General features: G+C 35.0%; 1 protein-coding gene and 1 non-coding gene across 4 annotated transcripts in view; both read left to right on the forward strand.

Annotated features, from left to right (window-relative positions):
• Positions 1-25,045, forward strand: part of NOX4 (NADPH oxidase 4) — a 143,539-nt gene that overhangs the window by 54,405 nt on the left and 64,089 nt on the right. For all 3 annotated transcript variants that reach the window (XM_059929414.1, XM_059929413.1, XM_059929415.1), the window contains 4 exons: positions 2,512-2,728; positions 5,007-5,171; positions 5,294-5,356; positions 22,372-22,432. In XM_059929414.1, coding sequence (XP_059785397.1) covers positions 2,512-2,728; positions 5,007-5,171; positions 5,294-5,356; positions 22,372-22,432 — 506 coding nt within the window. The remainder of the gene's footprint in view (positions 1-2,511; positions 2,729-5,006; positions 5,172-5,293; positions 5,357-22,371; positions 22,433-25,045) is intronic.
• LOC132371187 (U6 spliceosomal RNA) lies at positions 4,540-4,646 on the forward strand. Its single transcript, XR_009504808.1, has one exon. It is a non-coding gene; the product is annotated as a U6 spliceosomal RNA (small nuclear RNA).

A 25,045-nucleotide genomic window follows, 5' to 3' on the forward strand; every position in this document is an offset into this window, starting at 1 on the left:
TTATTTGATTGGGCTGTCCTGAAGGTTTGTACTGCATAGTAAAAACATTTGTCATTCTAAGGACCATTAGCACATGGGGTGATGTCCACCTGAATGCTGTGATGACGTGGGAGAAGAAATAAATAACATTTCTTTGCCTGATGTGAAGCAACCCCTTCACACACACACACTCTCTCTCCCTCTCTCTCTCTCTCTCTCTGTCTGACCTAATTTCCAGGCTTTTGTTCGTTTTGAACCCCTTCCCTTGATGTCTACTTCTTTAACCGACAGATTTGCTATGCACGATATAGGTTTTTGGAGTGAGGGAGCTCAGGTTTCTGAATCCCATGCTTTGACTACTACTCAATTAATCTCTGACCTAAACAATAGCCTTGTGTTTCTCATCTGTGTAATGGGAATAAAAACACCTGGTATGTTATTTTGTTTTGAAGTTTAAGTGGGAAATAGATGTTTACAAAATTCCTGACATACTTTCTTAATAAATATTGATCTTCCCCTCCCTTACCTTTTCAAAGGTATGTTGTGAGGATCCAATGATCCAATGAACTAACATGCTGTATAGTAAGAGGTGAAGAGCTTAGAATTTGAGTCAGACCTGTGTTCAGATCTTGGCTCTGCCACTTATTAGCTGTGTGACCCTAGGGTATTAATTTATTAAAATAGTTTCTTAATTTGTAAAATGGGAATAATAATTTGTATTTCATGTAGCTGTGGTGAGGGTAATGTGAAATGTATACAAATTGCTCTGGACTGGACCTCATGTCTTCTATACATTACTAAGCTCTTACTAAATCACTCTACTCAAATTATTATTTGTGGTCTGAGTTATGTTCACCTTCTCTAAAGATATCTTCTAAACTGGATTTCAAGTTTTTGGAGGGTTAGGAGCCAGATCTGACTATCTGTAGCACCACCTAGGACGGTGCCAGTTGAATTATGCCAATGTTTGTTCAACTTAACAACCAATAGAAAAAAATGCTCGAGATTTTTGGCCTGCCCACCCATCAGCCACTACCCTTGGGATAGTTAATAAGAGCAACAGGTTTGGGTAACTCATTACTTGTATTAAAGCTGCATCAAATTAATGGATTTTTCAAGTATTAAAATGGCACAATTGTATTATATGACTAGAACTCTATAAAAGATTATGTACTTGGCTCACATTTATATAATATGCATTCATTTATTCCATACCTAGGCCATATCTACTGCATTACTGAAAAAAAAATGTGTGTGTGGTCTACCATGGATGTTATGTAATACAGCCACTACTTAGGTGCTCCTGACGTGTTCTCTGTGCTCTCCAGTGACTTCATAATGACTGGTTTTAGAGAAGAGAGTAAAATAAAGTGAGGAGAGAAAGGGAATTGAACATAAGCAAAAGGAGTAAAAGGGAGAATGATCAGGTTGAGTAGATGGTACATTCCACCAAAGACTCCCTTAGTCATTGCTAAGTCATTGACCTATTTAGTATCATTTTTTCTTGTTATAGTTTTTGTTGTTTGAAAATATCATCCTTGTAACATCATTTGTAAAATTATAGCCGTGGTGAACTTAAAGATGTACTTTTTTAATGTACTAAAATTGATTATTTGGGAGCATGAAGGGTAATTTAAAAACACACTCAGACAACGAGGAAAAATAATTTTGGAAACCAAAATTTTAATATCTCAAAATTAAAATAAACATTTTCAATGCTTTTCAAAATCTTACTTTTTTCTTCAAGATTTGCTTATGCAAAAAAAAATTTTTTTTTATATAAGCTATGGTTTCATGCACTATCCCTGTGGGGTAGATCTTACTTAACTCCTTGTAAGAAATAAAGAGCACAGAAAGTTGAAGGCTTATCTTAAATCTCACAAAATATGAAATAATAAGAATGGTATTTTAGGGTTTTAAGTTCTCCTTCCTGATTCATTATTTTGAGCCTTTTATGTGGTCCTGTTTATGGAGAAATTGAAAAGTAAGCAGGTTTAGGGCCTGATTGCTGTGTATTGTTTTCAGATCACAGGAGATGCAAGCTTCCAATTTCTGTTATTATGTTTGTTTAACGTTTCTCTGTAAATCAACAAGGCTTGTTTTATCTAGTCTTAGCCAAATCAAATATGATCTCCATACTTTTCCATTTGTGTTTGAAATTATAGTGAAAGTACTCATCATTATGGTGTTTATTGAAGTGAAAACTTGTATGTGATTGTATGAATGCCTAATAGACTTGAAGTAAAGACTGTCAAATTCAAGAATATTTGGAAAGATTGCATGTGTCTTCTCTACCATGTATTTGTGGCATTTGTGGGGGGGGTCTAAATTTTTTTATTTAGTTCCATAGTAAAGAATTTATTAAAAATTTTAAGATTTCTCAATTGCTCTTAAGTAAGATATATGAGAAGCATTTTTTTTTGATAAATGCAATGTAAAGTTAACAAGAAAATAAGGTTATCTTCTTGTACTGTGTTCTCTGATTTCAATCTCTTTTTCATCTCCTTGTTTTTATTTTTTTCTTAACTTTAGAGGGCTGCTTAAGTATCAAACTAATTTAGATACACACCCTCCTGGCTGCATCAATCTTAATGGAACCCGCTATCAGAATATTCACTTACCAGAGTATGTCTCAGAACATTTTCATGAATCTTTCCCTGGAGGATTTTCAAAACCAGATGAGCTTACCCAGAACACATTTGTGAAGATTTGTGTGGAAGAGCCCAGGTTCCAAGCTAATTTTCCACAGGTCAGATTAACTCTATGTCTTTACTGGTCTCTGCAAAGTCCATGTTTCCATAACAATTGATCAACATTGTATTTAGACATGTTTTCGAAGGTAATGAAGCAATTATTCTTGCAGAAGAGAATGTTTCAGGATGTTTCAATAGCAAGTTAGTACCTATTGTTTCATTATAGGCAGCCAACAGCTCAACGAGAAAGACCTATGATATTACAGAATATAGAAAATCCCTGCTTAACTGATCATATGATCTTTGCATACTGTGGCACTGGTACTTGCCACAAGAAAGGTAGCAAAGATATTTTCCTTATGCATTGAGAAAAATAAGTTGAATAAGGAAAACAATAGTGAAAGAACTAGTACTACTAATAATAATTATTATGGTATAATATTATGGTACAATATTATATATAATATTATAAATACTAAGCTGTAAAATCAATTTATTGAATGCTTAATATCATCTGCTAGGAACTATGCTAAAATATATAATATGCATAATTTTTTCAATATTCACAACTCTTTGAAGTAATTACTATCATCCTCAATTTTCTGATGAGGAAACTGTGGCTTAAATACATAAAATACCTTGACCAAACTCTACAAACACGTGGGAGAAGTAGAGTGTAAAACCAGGTTGTTGATTTGCTCTTAGAAAACTTCTTTCCCAAATACCCAGCAAGTAGTTTGATAAAGGTCCTAATCTTCCCTTGTGGCCATGGGAGCTGCCCACATGGGTATTACGCCCTGTATTCTTTGTCTGTAGCAAGTGAAAATCAGGGAATAGTGATGTTGAATGTCTGTTTTAAGAAGAAGAAAGGGGGCTCAAAAGGTCAAGTTTGTAGATGACTTTGGAGTGAGTGAGTGTTTGTTAGTCTTGTGTTTATTAATAATAACCCTATAGATTTCTATTAGACTTTACAACCTTCATTGCTTTTCTGGGCTTCACACAATGCTATATGTTAGGGAGGGCAGATATTGGGACTCCCATTTTACTTGTGTGCGACCTGATGCCCGAATGGTGACTGTCCCAAAGTTGCAGAGCTTGTCCTGTGATGCTTACTCTTCACACAGTTTCTAACCAAATGTGAGGAAGAAGCATGATTTGCATGGAAGAATATAGTTCTGGAATAACTCTGTAAATAAGGTTTAAAAAAGTGACCATGAAAATAAGTTTGGGTTGGAGGCCTCCAGGTGTTGAGGGAGATAAAGTATGCAGCTGTAAGAGAAAGGTTGGCTACACAGTTTATGCAGTTATCCTGGGATCAGGGCTATCCCTCCAGCACACATGCAAAATTGTCATGGTTTCCAAATTCTAAATATTATCTGCTGTTCATATTATGTAAAAGTAAGTTGTGAACAACACATGTGGTATACCCATATTTAAAAATATGTGCATATACATATTTTACATTGGGTATACATTTTGTATATGTACATTATGCATATACATTGTGTGCATTGACAATATCTAGGGTTCTCATTTTTTTAACAAACATTGAACTGGTACATTTTTGTTAAAATCATCTTCAGATTTATTTGAGCTTATACTTCCCTTTCTTCTCTCATTAGATAAAGATATTGTATATATATACATTATATATATCTGGTGTGCACAGAAGGATATATGAAACAATGTATGCTTACCTATTAATGGTAGTTATACACTTATCAATGGCTAGAGGGTAGGGTCTTGATATTACTTCCCCTTTTATTTTATACTTTACTCTTGTTTAAGTTGCAGTGAGCATCTGTTGTTTTTTACGCATTTTTATTTACACTTTGTTATTTAAAATACAGATTAAAATATTATTACGGTTCTCGCTTCAGCAGCACATATACTAAAATTGGAACGATACAGAGAAGATTAACATGGCCCCTGCACAAGGATGACAGGCAAACTCATGAAGTGTTCCATATTTTTGGCCACGTAACTTGCTTTGGCCAATGGGATGCTAGTGGATGTGATGTGAGCAGAGGATATGATGTGTGTGCTTGTCTGATTGGGCTTGTCCTCTTGTACTTCTACCAGCACCATGGCAAGAGCATACCTGGGGTCGCCACTGCTCCTCAAGCTTTGGTCCTATGATGTGACACATGGAACAAACACCCCAGTTGTCCTACAGATATGTTACCAAGAAATAAATGTTTATTATTGAATGCTAAAAAATATATATTATTACTGTATTATTACTGTAATGTGTCAAATAAGCAGTTGGGCAGGATATAAAGATTCTTATAATACAAGTGTTTCTTAAAGTGTATTTCAAAAATTCTCCGTTAGACCTGGCTTTGGATTTCTGGACCTTTGTGCCTGTATTGTGCTGAAAGGCTTTACAGGTGTATCCGGAGCAATAAGCCAGTCACCATCATCTCAGTCATAAGTCACCCCTCAGATGTCATGGAAATCCGAATGGTCAAAGAAAATTTTAAAGCAAGACCTGGCCAGGTAAGTCAGTGTCCAGCAACTTTTAAAATACCCTTTATCTTTCCATATTTTTTGAAAATTAGCATCATTAGACTATTTGAATTTCTTTTTTGGTCATTTAAAAATTGTTTGTTGCTTTTTAGTATATTATTCTACATTGTCCCAGTGTGTCTGCATTGGAAAACCATCCATTTACTCTCACAATGGTAAGAAACTTGTTTTTTGATTTTTTAATTTTTAGAATGAAATGTGTCTTTTTCTTTTTGTGTGTGTACACTCCACCTCATTCTAAAAATCATTCAAAACTGTCACAATATCCTTAATGTTTAAGTAAGCCATCTTTTTACAAAGAAATATAATTATTCAGAAACTTTTAAACGATTTATTATTTTCTACAACTTTAAACTTCAGGAAATAGTATATTTAATTTATTAAACCTTGTTGATTCAAAATGCAGAAAATTTCCTGAATATTTGGACTCTTCCTTTTATGAAGTATATACCAAAATATAATATGTGCATGATTTTCTTTAGAGAGATTAAAATTATAGAAAAAGAAAGTACTCTGGGTTGAGGTGGAAGCATAAGAAAATGTTCAGAAAAGAAAAAGCCCAGTATAATTGGCACCCAGGTTGTGTATGGAGAAAGGAAAGGAAAATAAGGTCAGAAAAATAAAATGGAATAATAATGAGGGGAAATCTAGCTAAATAACAGCATTATCAAATATTGTTAGCCCATTGTTTAACGTTATTTTTTTCCATTATACAAATGGCATGAGCCCATTATAAAAAAGTAAACAATTCACAAGCATGTAAGATCACATTATAACTCTTCCTCATTTCCCCACTCCCCAGTCCTTTTCTTGAGTTTGACCTGTAGTCTTCCAGATATTTTTCTGTATACTTTGGCATATATAGGTGTCTGGCATTTGTTTGCTGGATCCTTTGTTTTATCATTTTCTCTTTTTACACAACAATATGTCATGGACAACTTTCCATGTTACTGTGTTTGTATATGCCTCGTTCTTTTTGATCACTGTATAATATTTCACAGTAGGAATGTACAGTAATTTATTTAATATTCCCCATTGATGATAGAGGTTAAGATTTTATTCAGTTTCTAACAAAGGTAACTGAGACAGGGACCACATGTTTAAAATATATGCTAAGATATGCAAATAAAATTGAACAAATTATGGGGGAGAGGCCAGAAAAATAACTGGTGTCAAAGTTCTAAGGTTTCGGGATGAGGCTGTGCTGGGATTGGACCGCTGTTAAATTTGATGTCTTAGTCAAGTTGAAAACTTGGAAACCTTTTTACTTCATCTTTTTGTACATTCATTTCTCAGTGTAATATTGTGATAAAAGCAACAGCTATTCACACATTTATGAGTTTAAATGAACTACTACAAATAAAGTATGTAGAACACAGCCTGGAACGTGAAGTGTCAGGTACATGTTGATACGTGTTAGCAAGTATTATGATTTTTATTTTCAGTGTGAACTTGCCCCTTGAGAACATGTACTTGTGAAGACGGCTAGACCAGAAAATTTTGTATTTAAAGGATAAAACAAGCAGAAAGGAAATGTCAAACGGTTAGAGAAAAAACAGAAGTTATTTATCCAATAGCAATTCTTTAAAAAGAAAGAGAATTTTTTGCTTCATTTGCTCCAAATGTTGCATTCCATTTGTATGTAGCAAATTTATTTAGCTATTTATTTATTTTTAATTTGTCTTCCAGTTTTATTGAGATATGAATGACATATACCACTGTGTAAGTTTAAGGTATGCAGCATAATGATTTAGCTCACATACCTCATGAAGTGATTAGCACAATAAGTTTAGTGAACATCCCTCATCTCATATAGATTCAAAATTAAAGAAGTAGAAAATAAATATATTTTCCTTGTGATGAGAACTCTTAGGATTTACTCTGTTAACAATTTTCATATGTATCACACTACAGTGTTAATTATATTTATCATGTTTGTTGTATATTATATCCCTAGTACATATTTATCTTATAACTGAAAGTATGTACCTTTTGACGGCCTTCATCCAGTTCCCCCTCCCCACGCCCCACCCACCTTCCCCTGGTAACCATAAATCTGATCTCTTTTTCTTTGAGTTTGTTTGTGTCTTTATTTACTTTTGAAGTATAATTGACCTACAGCACTATGTTAGTTCTTGTTACCCAACATAGTGATTCGATATTTCTATATGTTTCTAAACGATCACCATGATAAATCCAGTTACCGTCTGTCATCATACTAAGATATGACATAGTTATTGACTGTATTTCCTAGATTATTAATTATTGAGGAAATGTAGTTTGGTATCTAGTGAAATAATTAACAACATTCCATTTTATCAAGAAAGATGGCAACACTGGCCTACCTTGGAGACAGGTATAGTATAGTAGTTTATAGTCATTATAGTAGTTTACAGTAGTTATAGTATATATATATATATATATATATATATATATATATATATAATACATATAGTAGTATATATATAGTAGTTATAGTAGTTTCTCCAATAGTGATGATAGACACCCTTTCATCTGGTGCTGTGTGGGCTGCAGGTGACAGTGAAAGGGGAAATGTGTCACCATGAGGAATAGTGGAAACTTAGTTGCCCTCATGAGATATAAAACCAACAGGGACCTCGGAGTCCTGAGGTCATCAGGAGCCAAGTAGCCATGTCACACCCTTCACTCCTGTAGCATACAAACCCTACAGGGTGGCTGAATAAGATTGCCCACATTCTATTAGGACAGCAGGAAGCTTGGGGAGTAAATCTGATCAACAAACATTCAGGTGTGATGTGTCAGCTCAGTCATGAAGCCATTTTCATGGGATTGAATTCGCTAAAGTCAGAAGCACTGTGCTTTAGTTCTGATAGTTGTAAGACATGTTTCTATTTCCCTGCATCTCTACATCCTGTAGGCATAAAGTTGGTAACATAAAAAGAAAGGGGAGAATGAAAAAGGGAGAAATACACAAGTAAAAGTTTGTCTTGATAGAGTAGTTTAGGAAATTTGGCCCAATCTTGGGGTCATATGAAATTTACTTCAGAAATTAACCTTTCTTTGCGTTCGAAACTTTTTTCCAGGTTTATTGAGGTATAATTGAAAAATGAAAATTGTATATATTTAAGGTGTACAACATGAGACTCTATTTTGAAAATCGTTTCTTCATCATAGCATTAAGTAGAGAATATGGAATAAGAAAAGAAGGCAGTTGCTAAATGTCAACTACAGAGAAGAGAGGGATTTTTTATAAAAATGTTTTTCAACATACACAAAAGTAGAGAGAATAGTATAATGAACTCCCACATTCCCAGCACCCAGCTTCAACAACAAAAAAAAGAAGATTGTTTACTTTTTAGTACATATTCTGTCACTGAAAACTTTTATGTTCTCTCAAAACAGAAAATCCAGGAACTTTTCACCTGTGTTACGCGCTGAGTAGATGCTTCTAGATCTAGTCTCTTTCAGCTGGCCTAGAACTTTTTTACAGGGCAAAGGAGAAATAAAATAAAGTGTTGTGTAGAATCTGAAGGGCTTTAAGCAAATGCTTTATGTGGCCTGGTCTGCTTCCTGAAAGCTGATTGGGGAAGAGCTGTGATAACCCTGTAGCTGGCTTGAGGCACAAATGGGAGGAAAAGAAAAGAGAAAGGAACGGAGGGAACAGACAGAAGAGCAGCAACTGGAAATAGGAGAGAGAGCTAAGAAAGGGAGAACAAATTACATGTAAGGTAAAAGGTAGTAAATATTCACACAAATGACAGGAACTTTAGAATTCAGTCCCAACTCTGTCACTTATTAGTTCTGTCTGTGAGTGGATCTCTGCTCTCATCAACTCCCAAATAGTAGTGTTTGGATATGAATCAAAAGAAAAGATAGGGATAGCAGTCTAAAGATAAAACAAGGTAAAATGTTATAAGAATTTTCTCAGGTACTTGACATTTTGTTGTGTGAATGAAGGACTATTTACATTTCCCCCCCACCCCACCCCGTGGAATCCTAAGGTGTGAGAATAGGAATAACAATACATTATTCTTGGAGAAAGAATATTGGTTTAGTGACACTTTGAGAAATAGGATGTACTTGGCCGGGTGGGGAGATGGAAGAGCTTCTCCTCACCTCAGTGAAGCGCTGTTAGGTATACAGTCCTCCTGAGTACCCTATGAGCAGCTTCCTACAGCAAAGGACCATCACCCTGACTCTAAAGGAGGTCTGGTAAGTCCTCAGCACAAGGGCTCTGTGCCCAGTACAGGCTTGTTTCAGAAGATTCAGGGTCAGAGTGTGTTGGATGGAGGCAAAGATGTTGGATGCCTGGGATTCCGTATCCATCATAGTTTTTCTTCTTTCTTACTTTCTTCAATTAAGAAAAGATTTTTCCTTTTTCCTTCTACTTCTTCCAGGCCAGTCTTCCGTTCTCTTCAAGGAACATGGTTCTCTGAATATTCTCTAAGAAAAACAAGAAAGAAAAGACCTAAAATAGTTTGGAAAATAGTGCTTAGTATATATCGCTTTTAAAAATTCATAGTTTCTCTTACCATATTAATGGTTTTAAGACGTTCTTTAATAAATAATCTCATTAAATTTTATTCACCCATTTATTTAACCCTTTTTTACTTTCTCACTTTTAGATCTTTGTCTAGACTAATCTCTTTGCCCTAGAAACCAACCACTGCTTCTTCCACTTATTCACTCTCCAAATACCATACATTCTCTTGACCTTTTCCTTTTATAAGACCCTGTATATTCTCTTCAACAATTAGTGCCATTAAATTACCTGTTTAGTACCTGTCTTCCTCCTAGACCATAACCTCCAGGAACCCTTTCAAAGTTACGTTCATAGCACAGCATCTGGTACACAGAGTAACCCAATATATATCTGTTGAAAGAGTGAAAAACACTTAATATATAATTCGTGTTTGGGACTTAACCTTGAGAAATACTTCATAGATGGATTTTCTTTTCCTCCCATCTCTCACTTGGAAGGTGAAGCGAGAGAAAAGGAAAAGCTAGAGGATTTAAGGAGAAAGAGGAAATGCTTATGGCTGATGTGGCTCTCAGTCAAAGAGCAGGTTTCCAGTCAGGTTCTGAGTCTAATCTTTAAGGTCATGATGACTATTTCTCTTTAGCTGATAAGAGGAATGGGAAATGTACTTAGTGGGGAGGTAGTTTGGGAAGAACCACCAAAGACAAAGGGAAACAATTTACTGAGAACATCTGGTTAGAGACAGCAGGTCAGTTTTTCACCTCCACTGCCCCATTCTCAGGGCTAACAATGGAAAATTACTTGCTCCTAATTTCTGTTGCTTATTTGACAAATGTTATCAATATATCTTAGGTTTGCCTAGCAACCTGCAGGTCAAAATGGATCTTGACTTTGCAAGTTTAGGTTTTGTATTCACATTTATCCTTATTTTAAACATCATTTTTTTTATGTTTTGATTATGCCCTATTAAACCTCAAATAAAGGTTTAATTGTTTTAAAAAGAATTATATCTCATAGATATTTTAAATTGCAACAATAGTTGGCTTCCAAAAGAAATTTTAAAGTACAAGTACCTTGTACTTTGTGTAGGCTTAGGAAATGGTTTATAGCCCTCCCACATTTGGGGGAATTGCTAGCTGTCTCACTCATACCATGCCCCAAGGGAGTCTCTGTTTTTGTAAGAGGGAAAAGAGGTGAATGGTACTGCTGCCTGGAAATGAATTTGAGTAAAGCAAAAACATTTCTAAGCTAAATTTTACATTATGCTATTATGTTAATTTACTGTCTTTTCCTGCCATTTCCTTCTTTTTGTCCAATTACTTCTGTTTGGCACTTACATGTAAAATACATGCTTTTCAAGCATTTTCACTGGATAGTTTTAAGGGTTCCTTTGAAATAAAACAAAGCAAAACAAAGTGACTTCCCATATGCCAATTCCCACTAAAATTGTATACACACCCCATCTTTGTCAAGGATAATAGTACCTACTAATTAAATGCCTAAACAAACTTTGAAAATATTATATTATTTAGTTCTACTATATTCCTATGAGATGTGTATTGTTAGCTCTCTATGATGCAGAAAATAATGTGACTCAGAAATATTAGATAACACACAACTAATTAGTGGCACAGGTGAGATAGAAACACAGACTGCCTGGCTGAAAGGTGTATTGTCAGCTATTCTGCCCTGTCTCTCTCATGCCTCACCACCTAGCCATGTTCAGGGTATTCATATTTCTAAAACTCCTATTGCTCTTAGACATACTTGTTGGAGTCAACAAAAAAGAATTACCATTTAAAAGAGAAATTTACTGAAACTATAAAAATGTATTTTCAAGAGAAATATGAAGTTGAAAGTTTTATATTGCCCACACTACTAAGCTCTTCAAATACTGTGTAGAGTTGAAAGTCAAATTCCCCTGCTAGAAAAGTCTAATATTTACTTTAATATATTGTGTCAGTATAAGGAAAAATCAAATCTATAAAATATACATTGATCCCAAATTCAGTAGCTTGAATTTCAACTCATTTTTTAAACAGAGATGAAGCTTTTACAACTGAAAATAACAAAAAAAAGTTGGTGCAAAGATAAGGTACAGAAGCACTATAATATTTTTCATAATTTCAGTCAAAGTAAGGCTAAGTTTTGACTACTGATTTAATTAGGAACTCAAAGGTTGGACTTTTCATTACTTAAAGTGCTTCAGCATTTCTTATACTTGACATTGACTTTGCTACACATGGAAGCCATGCTAATTTGGTGGGTGTTCCCAGAAAGTTGTGATTGTTTTCTGCGATAACACTTGCATTCTCTCAGGGTGTAACCAGCAGGAACATTTGCTGACAAAGGTTGTTGGAGATCAGAGGGCACTGTACAGTATTAGACCATAGATTTTGGAATCCTGGACAGCTGGGATTGGAGACCTGAATACCCCACTTATTAGTACTGTGACCTTGGACAAGATAATTAACACACTTACCTTTGGTTTACTTCTTTATAAAACATGGGTAATAATAGCAACTTCTCTATGAAGCTTTGAATATGAATTAAAAAGATATAATCAAGTGCTAAGCATGGTGCTTGGCACACAGTAGGTTCTCAGTCAGTTAGAAGTTGTTTTTGTTGTTGTTGTTGTTTTTCTCACTCCAATCCCACAATTTAAAAAAAAATTTTTTTTATTGGAGTATAGTTGATTTACAATGTTGTATTAGTCTCAGGTGTACAGCAAAGTGAATCAGTTATACATATACATATATCTACTTTTTTTTAAGATTCTTTTCCCATATAGGCCATTACAGAGTACTGAGTAGAGTTCCCTGTGCTATACAGTAGGTCCCTATTAGTTATCTATTTTATATATAGTAGTGTGTATATGTCAATCCCAATCTCCCAATTTATCCCTCCCCCCCGCTTATCCCCTGGTAACCACAAGTTTGTTTTCTACATCTGTGACTCTATTTCTATTTTGTAACTAAGTTCATTTGTACCTTTTTTTAGATTCCACATATAAGCATTGTCATATGATATTTTTATTTCCAATAATGAGTGGACAGTCAAAACAGGATTAAACTGACTTTTTTTTTTTTTTCCTTCTCCAGCATGCAATAACTGACTAAGCTCTGGCCATAGACTGGTTTAGAAACAGTCATTTGGGGGACTGATGATTTGCCTCTTGTGGTTTACTAGCCCGTGGGATGAAGGATGTTTCAGGTTGGGTTTCCAGGGAAACAGACTGGGAGTAGAGATTTGCGTGCCACAGGTTTGTTGGTTAGTGTGCTCAGATCAACACCTGGTAAGGAGTGAGGGACTAAGGAGGCAGGGCAGAAGTTGAACTGTGATATGTCTCCACAGAGGCCTTAGTAGCTCACACAGGAGATCTGCAGGTAAAATGATAGTTCAGAGTTGTCCTGTCTTGAAGTCAGGAGGACAAATCTTTGTACTCCCAAATTACAGTCATTGGATTTGACGCTTAGACATGGGTGGGGAAGCGTTTGTCTGTGGATGGCAATTCCTGGGGAGGGTCTCAGAAGTAGCTCTCAGCAGGCAGCACTTTGAGCAGCTGGGAGATTGAGGAAATGAGTGTTTTAATACTGAAAATTGGGAAAAGGGAGAAGGGAAGAAGATCTGAACAGTGCACCACAGTTTCCACTACACACAACACTTAGATAGATGTATTTAAATTTATATATTTATATACATTTATATACCTATAAATATATAAAAGGTGTATTAAAATATAGCTTTTGTGAGATAATTCTATTTTTAAAACTTAAACTTGAAACACATATAAATTCTAATAGTTTATCTAACGTTATTGAACTTTACAAATTTGTAGTCCAAACAGCAGATTTACTTGTTTCTTTGCTGTGAGGGAAGGAGGTATCTAAAGCATAAATTGTTTAAAGGATCAAAAAAACCAAAGTAACACAATTGATGACAAAGTTGGAACCAAAATTCAAGTTTTCTGATTCTTTTCCGTCTTTAAACCTTTATTGACTTAAAACCTGGGTAGATTTTTCTTTTCTTTTTTTTTTTTTGACTATGTAGCTGATCTCTTAAAGTGTTTTCTAGCTGTGCTCTGTAATTACCAAACTTTGGATTTTCTGCCAAAACAAATATATTAAGGTATGCTCTCATCTAATTTGATATGTAAATCAGAGATGATTTTAAAAAGCCAAACTTAAGAAAGCATGAAACCTATTGCTTACTACAGAATGTAACATCTCTTAGTATTTAACTGAGGTAGATATTAATTATGTTTATTAAGATTTTTCATGGATTCTCAAATAAAGAATGCAGAATCTGCTTTTGTATATCAGTAATTGATTGAAGTTTGCATAAGTATCTCTGTATCCTTTCATTATTATTTTTATTCAGAAACACACATGTGCTTTCCTGACATCTGTATTTTAAATTGTATGATTCATTATTTTTAAACTTGGATAACCTGATTTCACATATTTTTCCATGAGTCACAGGAAAGTCTAGTTGTTAGTTTGTTATTGTCTGTACTTTTACATAGCATGCCTGCACTTGCCATTATTTTTCTGATTTTTGTTTTTCATCTCTCAACCAGTCACTTTGGGAATAGTCCTTCCAGTTTTCAATGAAAACCAGACAAGAATGGCCATGGATTTCTCAAGACTGGCAAACTATTTTTGTTATTATTTGTTTAATTCCATGGGTTTAAATATAACCAGGAAGTCTGCATCAGTTGTTTTGACCTTGGGTCTTGATCTCATCTATTTAACTCTTAAAAATTACTTTTCTCTAGGGTTTCACAAATCTTTTGCTTGCACAATTTAGAAACTCAGCTGGGATGGATGATAGGCAAGGACCTATAAAACAGGACCTATACCTACAGGCAAAGGACCTATACCTATAGGCAAGGCAACAATGTGTCTTAACCACAGAGCAGACACAGTGGTGGAAATTGCTCCAGAAGGTCACTAATGTTCAGGAAACTTAACAGGGCATCTGAATTCTCTGAAAATTAGACATTATCTAACTGCTCTAGTTTGACTTTTTTCCAGGGGAAAAGAAAATATTCCTTCAGTGCCTAATGTGATCCTGCATGATAAATCTGAACTTAAATAGGTCAATGTATTCAGAGCAAACCTGTTGTTTAATATTAAACTTGGTTTATTCAATTGGTATTTTTGGATGCCTCCTTTTACCTAGATACCAAAGAGAAGATGATCAATAAAAGCTCCTTTCTTGACTTAACATCTCCTTTCTGCTACTGCCCCATTTCTCAGTTCTTCCTTTCCTCTTATTCTCTGTTAAATCCACCAACTTTGTCCATACCACTCTACTTAAACATTTCCGAGGTCAACAGTGACCATGTTATTGCTAGGTCCGAGGGTCATTTCCCAGTCCTCAGTTGGACTGACCTCTCAGCTCCATTTGGCACAGCTGATCACTTGCTTTATCGACACCCTGCTTTCATTTTGCTTCCAGGACATCCGCTCACCTGGCTTGTCTCCTAGGTTTCTGGGTACTTTTACTCGGTCTTTCTTTTTTTGCTATTCCTTGTCATCCCATGACCTCTAAATATCAGAACACTCCAGCATCCATTCCTTGAACTACTTTTTCTCTCCAGCTAAATTCATTTCTCTGGTGATCTTTCCTTTTGATGTATCTGTATGCTATCATCTCCCAAATTTATATTTCCAGCCCAGGCCCCATCTCTGAAATTCAGGATCCTGTATCCAATCGTCTACCAGGAACTTCCACTTGGATGTCTAATAGACATCTTAAATTAACATGTCTAAAATTGAACTAGCCTTTGGCCTTCCAACCTATCCCACCCACCATCTTCTCCCACTTCAGTTAATGCCAACTCAATTGTCCATGTTGCTTGGGCTGAAAACCTGAACATCATTCTAGACTTTTATCAGTTTTTAAAAATATAGACAAAAATCCATCCACAAATTTTCTTGGCTCTACCTTCAAAATATGTCCACCATTTCCACCGTTGCCACCCTGGTCCAATCTACTACCATTGGATAGCCTCCTGACTGCTCTGCATCTGTCTGCCCTTACTCAGCTACCATTTAATCTTAACAAGCTGCCAAGGTGATTATTTTGAAATGAAAATCAGATTATGTCATTTTTCTGTTAAAAAACCAGGCAGTTTTCACCTTGAGCTATACTTGATATCTGTTGACTTGTATCTGTGTGAGTGTGTGGGTGTGGGGAGGGGTGTGAGTGGAGAAGGGAGGTCAGAGGTCAGAGTGTCTGGAATAGATTAAGGAAAAGGAAGGATGGTAGGAAATAATGTCAGAGAAGTCATGAGGAGTCAGATTATGTAAGGTTTATATGACACTGCAAGGGCTTTGGTTTTTACTTTGAGTGAAGAAGGAGCCATTGGATGGCTCTGGGTAGAGGAAGGACATGACCTGGCTTAGTTTTTAGCAGGAACACTCTGGATGCTATGTTAAGGTTAGATGAAGGGCAGAGCAGAGAGACCCGTTAGGAGGCCGTTGTGGTCATCCACCTGGGGTATGATGATGCTTGGACCAGGATGGTGACAGTGAAGCTGGTGAGAAGTATCAGGTTCTTAATATATTTGAAAGAGTTAGCAGGATTTCTTGATAGACTGGGTATGGAATGTGAAGGAAATACAAGAGTTAAGGTTTTTATTTTATTTTATTTTATTTTATTTTATTTTGTTTTGTTTTGTTTTTTGGTCTGAGCAACTGGAACTGCATTATCTGAGATAGAGAGGGCCCTCCCTATCAAATTCTCATCTACAAAAACTCTCATTCTGATGAGAATTTGTAGAGCTCAGTTTGGGATATGTAAATGTGATATGGCACTTAGTCTACTTTTATCAAATATTTCCTGAGCAAATGAATGACATCTCAGCCCTACTTTCCACTGTACAGGTTATTCCTGTATCTTGAGCCCTCTTTTTCCCACCTCTACTTGTCCTACTTGTGTTTGGATTTGTGGGAGCGTAGCTGCCTGACTTGTGCTTGAGGTGAGGTAATTTGGGGGTCAAGTTATCCCATATACAGACATGAACACATTTCTTCTCTTTTTTAAAATTATAAGTCCAACCTCAGCTTTCTTCTATTGTCTGTGAGGTCTCTGAGACGTAAGTTTTCCCAATGAGGTGTGAGAAAGATGCGCTTGCTTCTCAAGGTGATCCCCTTTTTGAAGGTTGTGCGATTTCAGCTTTGGAATTTTTTTCAGTCAGTTCCCAAACCACCATGTCACCCACATTTCATCTTTCAAAATGTGTTGACACCTCTCTATTGTTGTTATCATTCCCTGTGTTAGCTTTGATATTGTCATGTGTATTTTTATATTCATAAATTGTTATTTCAGTGTTTTGGTTTTTTTCTTTTGAGGGAGTTGAGATAAATGCACATATTCCATCGAAGTTAGCAAAAATCTCACTTACATACTTTTCCAGGATCTTTCTGTTTAATATTTAGCATTTTTTCATGAAACTATACAAGTAAACACTAACTTTTTCCTTCAAGTAAACCAGTAAATATTGAAATGTTATGTTTGTCAAAACGTTTAGAGTCACGATGCTGCACTAATTGTGATGGATTTTGCGCTCCTGGCTCATTATCTCCTCTCTTACTTTTAGAACAGTCCTCATTTGTGAAGTTACATGAGCTCCTAGTATAGCCTGTGAAACTTTTTAATACTCAATACATGTTTGTTGAATGTTTGAATAAATTGTAGAAGAATTGCCCATTGCTGGAGTCCTTATTCATTCTCAGGTTAATTCTCCAATATTTTATTAACTGATATTTGAATGCACACCCAATAAGGGTAAGATGTTATGGAATATATGATAATGATTTAGAAATAGTTCTTGATCTCAAGACACTTATAGTATATTAATACTGGAAAAATTACACAAAATTAAAGAGGTAAACTGTAATAAAGGGCATAAAAGTCAAGTAATTTGGAATTTCAGAGAAGAGAGGGATTTTTGTAGCATGGGAAATCAAGATTTCTTCATGAAAGTGGTAGCATTTGAGATGGGCCTTAAAGAATTACCAGTGTCCAATATGAGAAATGGGAATGAAGTCATTCTAAATGAGTATACTAGTAAGTGGGAAAATGAAGAGACAAGAAAATATATTAGTTGATCCATGTTGGCTTAGCTGGATTAGAGTGAATCAAAGAGGAAAAAGAGAATATAAAATTGGAAAGAATTTGGAACAAATGTGGTTGGTCAGGGACCGTAGGAAAGAAAGAATGTGCGTGTTTTCCCATAAGAGGATACGAAAGGTTAATCAGTAGGAGATTGCTGTGATCAGATGTTTTCTTTGGTAATATTATTTGAAAGGACTTGAAAATTGATTGAATGCTGGCAAGAAGAGAAATACCTGGTATTACTCTGAGATTTGAACCTCTGTTCTGGTGGGATGTAGGTTCCATGTCCAGACCTAGGGGAATTAGAAGGAGAAGATAATTTGGGAAAGAAGATAACAGCAATTTTAGATATATTACGTTTAGAGCAAATTTCAAGTAGAAATTATCTAGCAGGCATAGAAAATGTGAAACTAGAGCTTTGGAAAAGAGGGTTAAAAATAAAGACCTGACAATAATGATTAAAGAACATCATATTCTGTGATCATTTTCTCTGGTTTAAGAAATTTGTTACATTGAAAATTTAATATTTAACATAGTAGCATCCATTTTAGAATTATTTTTATTTATTGTTGCAAAGCTCTTGATTTAAAATAAACACATGGTGGCTTTTAAATTCATTTTCCGTGTTGAATGAATTCTTGTGCAGTGACATCATTTTTACATTTTGTTCTCAAATGTAAGATGATTGTGTAATATCTGTTTATATTTTTGTGGGACTGTTGTAAAATCATTAGTCATTTGAGCACATTAAAAACCCAATGCCATTTTGAACAAATAATTTGAAGGAAAAGGTTGTTTTTCTCCAGGACATCAAAGTACACATTCCCCCAGGTCCCTTGCAAATTCTGTCATTTTATTTTCTTCTCCTTAAACTAGGTGATGTGTATTCTGCTACTTATATTAAGGTCAACATCAGCCAAGCTCCATTCTCTTCATCTAGGAAACTTAAGTGAGACTAAAGTAAGACTCAGGAATGTTTTAATGTTTATATTTTAAATTAAACTTTTAAAGTATTTAAAATTATAAACATTAAAAAGCTTAATAATAAATTTTAAAAATAGATGTGTATGAAATGAGTTATTTTCTCTGTCTTCAATTTTACTTCCCAGAAATTAATATTCTTAACAATGTATCATACAGTCTCATCAATGTATTTCTATGTATAGAGGAAAAACACTAATATCTGTTTTTTTAAATTTTATTTATTTATTTATGGCTGCGTTGGGTCTTCACTGCTGCATGTGGGCTTTCTCTAGTTGTGGAGAGTGGAGGCTACTCTTCATTGCGGTGCGTGGGCTTCTCATTGTGGTGGCTTCTCTTGTTGCGGAGCACGAGCTCTAGGTGCGTGAGCTTCAGTAGTTGTGGCACGTGGGCTCAGTAGTTGTGGCTCTCAGGTTCTAGAGCACAGGCTCAGTAGTTCTGGTGCACGGGCTTAGTTGCTCCGCAGCATGTGGGATCTTCCCGGACCAGGGCACGAACCCGTGTCCCCTGCATTGGCAAGTGGATTCTTAACCACTGTGCCACCAGGGAAGTCCCCTAATATCTGTTTTAATTTTAATAATGTGAACTTTACTACATGTCCTACAACATTTTTTAACTGAAAATTTGTCATTAGCATATTCATTTTTAATGTTCTAAGAGAAACAAGGTAGCCAAAGATATGAATACTTTATTATTTCTTCCCTTTGAGAAGTTTTCTAAACACTTTTAAAAAGATAGTGAAACAACATTAAGGAATCACTACACTGTGCTTTAGACAACATTAATGAATCTGAACATTATTTGTGCAAAGGTACTAAAATGTGATTCTAAGATTTTCAGTCATGTTTTCAAACCACACATGCTGAAGTCATTCTGTGTGCTATTCTGTGCAGGCCCCCTTCAAATCTGGGGTGATATGATTGGGCAAAGACTCTGTTAAAATCTGTCTTCTTAATTCCTAGCTAGTTTGAGGAAGTATCAGTAATTTATAAAGGCATCATTCCCAAGAGTTTGAGAGGAACAATATTGTGTTCTACCTGTTCACAACCAGATCAGCCTTAAAAGCTATCCTGATACATTTGGCCAACACTTAGAAGAAGGAGGTTTATAGGCTCCTACAAGGCCTGAGGGAATGTTAAACATCATATGTAATTATCTTTTACAATGTCTGCACTGAAAGAATAGAACAGAGTTATGAATATTTGGCAAAATGTACATTTTCCTTTAGAATACATTATAAGATTAAATCAAGCCAGATGCGCACTCAGGCATAGAAAGACTAACTTTGTTGCTCCCTATTCTATCTTCTTGGCTTAGATCTTCTTTTCGTAACCTAAGATTTAGTTCACAATAAGGGAAACATCAAGAGACATGGGAACAATCAGACTGGTAGCTTGGAACTCTGTTGGGATTCTTGCTTTCTGTCAGCTACAACTTTTACAGCATAGAAGCTCTGGCCAGCGTTAAGTATTGATAGTACGAAGTAAAAGTGGTGGTGGGTTTTTACAGATCACATCATCTTATTTGGAGATTTACTAATGACAAAACATTGCTCTTGGAGTTATTAAAAACTAGAATGTAAATTAAATAATTAAACGTTAGAGTCAGAATTATAAATGAAGTAATATCATTTTAATAATATAAATAATATTTAAGTAATATGATTTTTATATTCTTTTCATTTATTTCAATATTTTAAACTACAGTTAGTAGTAATAATCCTATTAGAAACACTGATTGTGGAATAGTGGTTTGGAAATTCCATGTTACAATAAATCTCAACCCTGAACATGTGCTTTTTAGTTTGTTTATGATTTGTCATGAAGAAATGATTAATACCTAACTTTTTATTTAGTGTTTTCACTGACCTCCAAGCTACTTATCTGCTTTGATGAGTTGTTTACATATCTCCATGGTGTCTTCACCTTCCTTTATTTCTTTTCCTTAGAGCATCCCTATGTGACCTACGTTAATTAGTCAACATAGTGAGCTCGAGGATCTTCAACTTACTTCATGTAACCCATTCTCTATCACAAGGCCCTCAGAGCCACTGGCATATTCTTTCATCTGTGCTTTAACTTCAGCCCATATTTCCCCTTAATTCATATTGTTGTACATTGATTCCACTAATTTTCAACAAATCCTTTTTTTCCCCCTACTCCATTTGACTTCTCATGCAATCCTTAGCCATTTTCCATATCTTTGCTTTAGTGGAGACAGTGGCCTGCCATAGTTACGAACTGTGTAGTCAGACAAACCCAGACCCAAACTCTGTCTTGGGCAAGTTGATTTATTTTTTTCCGTTTTAAAAATTTTTTTTTATTTTTAAAAATTTTTATTGGAGTATAGTTGATTTAAAATGTTATGTTAGTTTCTGCTGTATAGCAAAGTGAATCAGTTATATATATATCCACTCTTTTTAAAATTCTTTTCCCATAAAGGTTGTTAAAAGTTGATTTTAAGTCTTAATTACTCAATTTCCTTAACTATAAAAGACAACTCACCAGGGTTATTGTGAGCTTTTAGAAATGAGGCACTTAGCCCTGCCCTTGGTACATGATATTCAATGAACACTGGCTAGTCACATGCAGATGATCCCTTACCCATAACCCTTATGCTAGATGTATTTTCGGAATTCAGAATTTTGAGGGTTGTAAAAGGTATGCATAATTAATATATTACCTAAGATCTCTAGTAGGATATGAGGCAGCATTCTTAAACAAATGGGTATTTCTGTAGGAAAATAGTTCTGTATGAACTTTTATACAGAAGTATTAACCTCCCATCATTACCTTCCCATCAATTCAGGTCTGATAGTGCCACCAAATGCGTTATGAAAAAACTCATTTTTGAAAATTTCTGAATTTTAGAATTGTGGAAAGGGATTGGGATTCTGTAAAATAAAGGGAGATACTGCATTTTCTTATTGTGAACTAAAAATTATTCTCTCATTTTTACTATGTGGCTGTTTCCTATATTTGCTAAACATGGGACCACAGGTACTTTTTCTTACCTCCAGTACCACAGCTCACTCCCCTCCTCAGGTACCCTTGCCACTTTACTCCAGATTTCTTCTGAGAATTATGGGAGGGAATGAAATAAAACTCTTTCAGTAGGAGTTTCTTCATTGGACACAGAAAATTCAGGTCACATTGATAATTATTTTTTTCATTTCCCCGGAATTTGTTAGGATGTGAAGCGTATAAGAATATCTGCAAAGAAAAAGACACTAAAATCATTAGTCTCCATTTCTTCCTTCATGGTTAAAAGCTGTGTCCTCTTAAATATTTTAACTCAAAATATATTTAAGCAAGATTTATGGTTAGATGTAATATACTAGCCATTTTAGACTATGTGTATTTTTTGTTTTATAAAATACATATGGGCTTTTCGATAAATGTATAGTGTCTTATTGACTGGTTGGCATTGCTTTTTTTCTCCCACTAATGAGGATCTGTATAGATTTTTTTTAGTCCATTCCTTTCTATTTCTTATTGATTTTGGAGATTTGCTATGAGAATAAAAGTAGTAATTGAATCATACTCTGGTACTACATAATTATTATTCAGAATTGATTCCAGTATTTATTTATTTTTTTAGTGTCCTACTGAAACCAAAGCAACATTTGGGGTCCACCTTAAAATAGTAGGAGACTGGACAGGTATGTAGAACTTAGAGTTTTAAAATATACGCTTTGAAAATAATGGGTCATACAATAATTTTGATGTCTAAGTAGTGGAATGACCAGCACGTATAGAAATGTGCATGTGTTCTCAAGCTGTTGTTTTGTTTTCCTTGTTTGCTTGTACAGTTTTAACATTCATGTGTTTTTTTCTTCTTCTATAAGATGCAATTTTGGAATTGGAATACCTTGGATATCAGTAACTGTTAATAGTGTGTTGTTCATGTGATTGTAAATCATAGATTTCTACCTGCTTGTCAGATGTACTGGAAATAGTGGGAACACTGCAATGTCTTTTAGAAAACGTCATTTTAAAATTAGTGGTTGGTTTTACTTTCAAAATAATCGACACCTGGGATTGAGATCACACAAATCTTCCAGTTCTTGCATGACTGTCTGCATGGTATTATCTGTATATATAGCAACTCTACAACATCTTTTGAATAGTGGTCATTAATAATAGCAGGTCTGTTGGTGATGTTTTACTCTTTTATTGATAAAATTTTTTTTATTATCTGAAAGGTGCATTGTATTAAGAGTTCTGAGTAAATAAACATTATTCATTCTTATATTCCCTTTGTCCAACAGAGTGACTGAGAAGTGAGTGCTCAGTAAACGTTAACTTGTTGGCTGGTTGTTTATTTTGGCTATTCAAAGGAAAGGATGCAAATGTAAAAAAATAATTTTTAATTGAATGCTAAACTAGGAGTTGGTTTGTGAAAACTATACAGAATCAGAAAAAGGCAGATTCAGTGTAATCTCGGGCAATAAGAGAAGCTTCACAGAGAAGATAAAATTTGAGCTGAACATTGAAAATCAGACAAATGAAGAAAGAAGAAGGTCATTTAAGTGAAATCCACAGCACTGTCAAAAATCAAGGAAGGTAATGATTAAACCTTATTTGAGAGGTGTGAGTCAGTCAGCCTAGCAGAAGCAAAGATATTGTTCTGAGGAGTAGTATGGAAAAACCATTTAGGGTCAGCATGGTAAAGATCTTGAATGCCTTGACAAGATGTTAGAACAACTTAGAGATGTTAGGGAATCTTTGAAGGATTTGGAGCATCGTAATGTAAATGGTATTGATAACTTGCTAGTTGATTAGATTAGGATCAAGGGAAGACTTATTGGTACTGGAAGGCAGAGGAGAAGGAGTCAATAAAGGAGTGAGGATGGAAACTGAGGACTAGAAGAAATGTATTTGCAAATGCAGCTTAAGAAGTTAGTACTGGAAAGGGGGGGACTAATTACTGTAAAAATTAAGAAAGGACAAGATGTTATGTAATAGAGAAGAGATATTTTAGAAAGGACAGTTGAAAGAGCTTATACTATACAGTTAAATAATAATAGTGTGTATAAAATCCTTTGTCTCTAGAAAGAGCACTCAGCTTGGAAATGGAGATGAGAAGAAAATGGGGAAAATATGCAACATAGGATTTAATGGGCAAACAAAGAAACTAATCCAAAGATCTTTGAGCAGTGATGACCTATTTGGAATCATGAAAAATCAGGCTTAAATTCATATTATTCATTTGATAGCTTTCGAAAGAGATCATTGTAGTCCATTGTTAGAAGAATACTGGTGTAGTATACAAATAGTAATTCTCATAAGCCCAGAACTAGTTGATATAATAAAAATTGTTTTGCACTGTTTGGCAAATAAAGAATGAGCTGAAATTCTTCTCTGGTAAGAATCCCAATATAGTAAAAATTAACTTCAATAATTAATGGTAATTGATAGAATTCTATATCTGAAGGGTAACAAGCATAATGAAGTCATAATTTAATTCATCAGGGTAAGCAGAAAGTTCATCAGGGCTTATTTTTTTATTTTTTAAACAACTTTATTGGAGTATAATTGCTCTACAATGGTGTGGTAATTTCTGCTTTATAACAAAGTGAATCAGCCATACATATACATATATCCCCATATCTCCTCCCTCTGGCATCTCCCTCCCACCCTCCCTATCCCACCCCTCTAGGTGGTCACAAAGCACCGAGCTGATTTCCCTGTGCTATGTGGCTGCTTCCCACTAGCTATCAATTTTATATTTGGTAGTGTATATATGTCGATGCCTCTCTCTCACTTCGTCCCAGCTTACACTTTCCCCTGTCCGTGTCCTCAAGTACATTCTCTATGTCTGTGTCTTTATTCCTGTCCTGCCCCTAGGTTCTTCATAACCTTTTTTTTTTTTAGATTCCATATATATGTGTTAGCATATGGTATTTGTTTTTCTCTTTCTGACTTACTTCACTCTGTATGACAGACTCTAGGTCCATCCACCTCACTACAAATCACTCAGTTTCATTCCTTTTTGTGGCTGAGTAATATTCCATTGTATATATGTGCCACATCTTCTTTATCCATTCATCTGTCAATGGACAGATGTCTGGACTATTGTAAATAAAGCTGCAATGAACATTGTGGTACATGACTCTTTTTGAATTATGGTTTTCTCAGGGTATATGCCCAGTAGTGGGATTGCTGGGTCATATGGTAGTTCTATTTTTAGTTTTCTAAGGAACCTCCATACTGTTCTCCGTAGTGGCTGTATCAATTTACATTCCCATCAACAGTGCAAGAGGGTTCCCTTT

Source organism: Balaenoptera ricei, chromosome 8, assembly GCF_028023285.1.
Source record: "Balaenoptera ricei isolate mBalRic1 chromosome 8, mBalRic1.hap2, whole genome shotgun sequence".
NCBI lineage: Eukaryota > Metazoa > Chordata > Mammalia > Artiodactyla > Balaenopteridae > Balaenoptera > Balaenoptera ricei.